Genomic DNA, 6,000 nt, shown 5'->3' on the forward strand with positions numbered 1-6,000 from the left:
CTTCGATTCCCAAGCTTTCAATAACTTTAGTATTGAAAGAAGGTAAAATTCGATGTTTAATTTGCAGTTGGACAAAAATGACAACTCCACCACCCATTCCAGTAAACCTGTCAAATCGATGAACCACATAATCTGGATTGCTTTTCAATTTTACATTTGGTTTAAGAAAAGTTTCTGTCACAATGGCAATATGATTTTTGTGGACTTTGAGAAAATTATTAAATTCATCTTCACTCGATTTCAAAGATCGAGCAGTCCAATTTAAAATATTCAAATAATTATTTAACATCACTGTTGAATTTTAAATTCATTATAATATTATTTGCAAATTTCCATCCGATTTGAAATGCTTCAAAAAGTGATGAAGTCGAATTCATTTGGATGATCATTTGAAAAAGTTGATCTTGTAGGTAGATCATTTTATTTTCAGTTATATCGCCTAAATCGACTCCATTTAAAGAAGCGAATGGCATTGAAGGAATATTTGTAGGTAGACTGCCATTAGAAGAAGATGATTTGGCCGGTCTACCTATTAATAAATTGTTTTCGTTGGAAGATGAACTGCAAGGCGATCCTGTGTTTTGATTATTTACATTAGAAGAAATAGGTGGTAGATTTCTACCTGCTACACTAGCGTAACTGACATTAGAAGAAGATGATGACGAGGTCGATCTACCTGTTAATAAATTGTTTTCGTTAGAAGACGAATTGGAAGGCGTGCTTGTATTTTGTTTTAAATTCGAAGTAAAAAGTGCCTTAGTAGAATTAGGCGTGGCATTTGCAACGGTTTTTTGATTTTCAGGTATGTTCTGTAAATTTAAGGTCGTTGATTTGACTTGTTGTCTAAGCGAACGAGCGTTTAAATTTTTTTCCCTGACAGGACATTTCAAATAATTGGATTTATGATTTCCATTGCAATTTGAACATGAAAATTTATCAGTGGTTTCATTCAATGGACAAAAGTCTTTCGAATGCCGTTTATAATTTTCCCAGTGAATTTTAATGTGGGAAATGAAACGTACTTTTTCTAAAGTTTTCAAATTGTTTACATCACTTCGATTGAAGTGTATTAAGTAAAGTTCATTGGAAATTCCAGAGCGTGGTTTAGAAGTACCATTCGCTCTTTTTTTTTCATAAGTATTACTTGGGAAGGGGCAATCCAAGAAATTCTTTTAGTTTATTTTTAATTTCATCAATACTTTGATCATTTTATAAGCCTTTCAAGACAGCCTTGAAGAGTCTGTCTGATTTTATATCATTTTATAAAGTTTCTATTTTATATCATATTTATAAAGTTTCTCGGACAAATATCGAATAAGAATGCTCAGTACGGAATGTTTTGAAGTCGGAAATCATCACCGTCCATGGTGGCATAGATTGATGTTTCTTCCCAGAACGACAAGCGTCCATTTTGGGAATTTTTGAAGAATTTTTTTCTATGTCACTACAATCGGATTCAGGAAGAATCTCGTAAATATTGTTAGACGGCATAGAATCAACGGAAGGGAAATCCGTCCGTTGTCTTTTATTTTTACATTCAGATTCTATAAGATCGTGAATGTTATTAGAAAAATGTTGAATAACAGATTGTGATTTATTCCGTATTGAATTATTTTTAGCCTTAGGCTTGTTGCCTTTCCAGTTGGACGCAGGCGTTTTTGGAAAAGTCTTGATAAAGACTGATTTTGTGGTAGTCTTAATAAAGACTGATTAGTTCGAATAATAGTTCTTTGAAAAGGCTGATTATTTTCTTAGTCACTCTAATATCACTCTTTGTGTAGCCTTGAGAAAGGCTGACTAATTGTTAGTCTTTGAAAAGACTGTTAGTGATTCAGGTAGCCTTGAAAAAGACTGAAGCCTTGAATCAATGAAACTCTAGGTAGCCAGAAAACATTTCCAGGAGCCAAGAGCTATATGCGTGCGGTGCGAACGACTGTTCAACACCGACTCTCCCAAAATACATGAATCCACCAAATTGCCCACAACTTCGACCAATTGAGGAATTTTTTTTTAACAAAGGCACTTCTTAGGAAACATGTCTCGGCAGCCAAAACCATTAAACAGTTCGAAAAAGATTGGAAAAAAGTGTCAAAACTTGTCACCTGTAATGATGCCTTTCTTATATTATTCATTATCCCTTACGTATTACAATAAGAATAATCGGGATATTCTTATGATATCTGAAAGCCTCTCAGTTCAATCTAAGATGGTGAAAATCGGTTGACTTCCATTGCAGGAGATACAGAACGGTGTAAAAATGCGCATTTCACATAAATTAATCGGGTTTATCGGGCTTACAGATTTTGATAGGCAATGAACAAATAACTAAATTTTATTTGAAACGCGCTACGATTTCTTGAAGATGGCTGCACTAATTTTCGAAAAATTCAAACCGAATGAAATGGCAATCCCTTAAGTGAATTTACCAGACATCGGCTACACCGATTTCCGAATTCCAGTACCAAAAATATCGGGAATAGAGGAGCCCCATCGTTTTCTCAAAGATATTTCAATTTTGAGAAATGACTATTTTCGGGTGAGTTTACAGATAAAAGTGTGGTTCAAAATTCCCCTGGGAAACCCTTTTAAAAATAGTTTTAAAATATTCTATCGGAGGAAAATCATGTAAATAATTCGTGAGGATTTGGATGTTTTAATCTATTGGAGTTCGATCGTAGCAGGCGTGCATGTCATTCACGAATACACTTCGTTCACATCAAAGTTTTTTTTCTAAACGGAATTCACTTTCGCTTTAATAAATTAAGTTTCTGGTGCGGTTTTATAATAGAAAAAGGTAAAGCAGTTTTCATAGAAGAATTAGAAACAGATGTTCGAATCCTTTCCAACATTTCGACAATTAATGGAGTCTTCTTCGGGGATTGAAATTTGGTCTGTTCGCTTGACTGGGGTCTTTTCGTTAAAAGACAAACGAGCAGAACATTTTCAAACCTTCAAGAAGACTATAATATAATATCGAAACGTTGAGGGGACCTTAAAATCCGTGTCCGTATTTACTGAAAGATTGCATGTTGAAAACGAAAGATTACAATAATAGTAACAGTCGTACGCATCAAGGATGCCTGGAAATATTTTCAAAAATCTGTATTTGAACTAGAAAATCTGTGAACACATCGTCCCGCATAGCGTTTTGGCTACCTGGGCAGCCATGGCCACCAGACGGCTAGCAAAATTGATTCAGTGACGGTTGTCAAATCCAATTTTACAAAACAAAGTCGCCTGTATCTAAGTTAGCCGAGCGTTTTCATCTTCTCACCTTCGCTGAAAATGTCAAAGATTTCAATGTGGAAAAATCCTGGTGGATGCGGTTGTATCGTTTGAGTTGTATATCTGGCAGCGGTGAGGCAGGCGGTCACCAGAATGTCAGCCATATTTTTCCAGCTGGCAGCGTTTAGTAAGCCATCTGGCAGCCATGCGTATGCGGGGTAGATCGGGTTCATCAATAAAATGTTTTTTGTTAACGTTATATTATCAATAATATTGTAGTTTTTTTATTTACTTCATTAGACAATGAACGAATAATCTTCACATATTTGTACAGACTTACGCGACGATTCTATAAAGTCAGATAATTGTTAATGTTAGGAAGATCAAATTCACTTTGAAACAGGGAAGTTTAAAAAGAAATTGGGATCTTGTGTGGCCGATTTTCGCCACAAACGCAACAAGTTTGTTGAATCTATTTTTGTAGCTCCATGGACGTCGAAAGAAATACGATGGTAGATCCAAAGGGAATGCAAGTTTTTTAGTGAAAATTGAATAAAATTTGTGTCGTATAAATGTGTTCCGATCCACAAGTACTAAAAAAATGGATTTGAACTCCTTACTGAGTTGGACTTTTCCAGTTGTAATGCAAGTTTGTTGAAGTCCCTACCGATTTTAGTTATGAATTTGCTACTTCAAATAATAAAACTGAACTATGATCCCGATCCCAACATTTGCGCAAAAAAACAAGATCTCGCCCCTCTCAAATGCTTATTCAATTTCCAAGTTTACCCAACAATTAAAACACTTTTAGGGGTGCATTGTTAGTCTGTGTTTGATTTCAGAAATCTGTGGAAATTTTTGTCATTTTAAAAATCTGTGCAGCATATTAAGAATTTGTGAAACGTCGATTAATCTGGGCACGGAAAGACCGAAATCAGCATAAATGGTTGAATTGGCTTCTGTAATTTGCAGCTATATGGTGCACTGTCACCGAAAAAACGTCGCGGTTGTCTTTTCTATATTGGCAGGTATGAATACGATGTTGTATTGGAGAAAAAGACATAAGCGAAACATAAACTTCTTTTTGAAAATTTTTCTTCTAAATCGCTGTTTTCTTCATTCGACTTCGCGAAATCGACTCTCTCGCTGAAAACTTTGAGCACTCGAAAAACAAAAACCGAATACAAGTAGTACACCATACAAACAAATTCAAAGGTAAGTAAATAACTTCATCGATAAGGTTTTCCGAAAGTTACGAAATATTTTCAAAATTTTCATGTAAGATCATATAAGCGGTAACACAAAAACTTTGGATTCCGTCAGCTCAAAATAGCCCGGAATCTGATAAATGTACTATGCCTAATAACAAATTAACCCTAATCTCATGTGGAAAAACATTCGAGTCCACACTCGCCTAGGAATGACTGTAGAAATTCACCTCGCGCACCTCGAGCACCTTCAGTTAACTTCAAAAACAGCAACCCGAGTATTTTGGAAAATCCGCACGTTTACACAAACACGTTTTTCTGTCCCTTCGTTTGCCCCTTGACATGCCGCTAGTTTTGGAGGGCAAACCACCGCACAACTTTGCGGTCGTTTGCTGGAACAACCACTACCGACTACCGTGGCTTGACAATACTTACTTTTTTGAAGAAGAGGCTTTGGATTTGACTGCTTCCTACGTGACATTATCATTCAGCACCAAATGGTCATGTAATCACATCGGATCAGCAAACAACAACAACAAACGTCGCTACGACTGGGGAATGGCACTCAATTCACACGCCCAAGGCTCACTTTGATCTATTTGACAAGAACTTCGTATCTTCTCTGGCAGGAAATATGATTCTGTTTGACACGGCTTTGGCTTCACTGCTGTTGGAACTTCATCTGAGTACGGTTAGTTAACTATTTACTAATTGATAGGAAAATTGCACTAATATTTTAAGCACTAACTTTTACGGAACTCAATTATTCTTCGGCTGATCCACAATCATCGTACGTTAGCAACGTTTCAATTCGATAATGCACAAACACTCGGAATAAACAACACAATTAGCATAACGCCGCCATCGAGCGAAAAAACATTGCTCAGCAAGGTTTCCGAAAAAAAACAGGGCACAATATTTTCTAACAAATGTGGAGAAATGCGAACAATTTGCGAACGCCAGCACTTTCGCGCACAGACACCTTCATTACGATAATCGCACAAGTGTCACAAGAAGCGACCGCCGCGGCACGTTCAACCTGACCCAACGTAACCAAACAACTGATGACGGAGCCAGACGAAAGCCACAAGAATGGACGACGACGAAGCGCGCGATTGTAAAGTGTATCTGCGATGCAATGCACAACAACGACTGAAATGCTAACCAGCAGCAGCAACAACTGGCTGTCGGTCGGTCTGTCTGTCCGTCCGTCCGTCTGTCTGTCTGCGATCGACAATATTCGTGGAGCCACGGTATGGCAATCAGGAAGCAACACACAAAACCGATTCCGAAACGAACGCGCTCTGCTCCACACACGGGGCGAAAGTGTGCTCCCGATGATAACCGTTTACTGCTGGGACCTCTCGGGAAAATCGGCAAATCCCGCGTGCGACATGAAACATGTCGCGTCTCCTTCATCGGTGCAACGATCAACCGGAAAAAGGTATCCGAATGATGGGTCCCGGGGGGGAAAACCGGCTTCGTGAAAAACATGTATCAAAACAACCGAACGAGAAGCGTCGGAATTTGCTGCCACACACTACTACAGCAGCAAATTCTCATTCGG

The 6,000-nt window shown here is 37.8% G+C and overlaps 1 protein-coding gene across 1 annotated transcript in view; it reads right to left on the reverse strand.

Annotated features, from left to right (window-relative positions):
- LOC131431528 (zinc finger protein ush) overlaps positions 1–5,694 on the reverse strand; it is a 598,378-nt gene extending 592,684 nt beyond the window's left edge. Inside the window, exon 1 of the mRNA XM_058597308.1 lies at positions 4,869–5,694. Coding sequence (XP_058453291.1) covers positions 4,869–4,920 — 52 coding nt within the window. The 5' untranslated portion in view covers positions 4,921–5,694. The remainder of the gene's footprint in view (positions 1–4,868) is intronic.
- Positions 5,695–6,000: the final 306 nt, after the last annotated feature.

This window comes from Malaya genurostris, chromosome 2, assembly GCF_030247185.1.
Source record: "Malaya genurostris strain Urasoe2022 chromosome 2, Malgen_1.1, whole genome shotgun sequence".
In the NCBI taxonomy this organism is placed as follows: domain Eukaryota; kingdom Metazoa; phylum Arthropoda; class Insecta; order Diptera; family Culicidae; genus Malaya; species Malaya genurostris.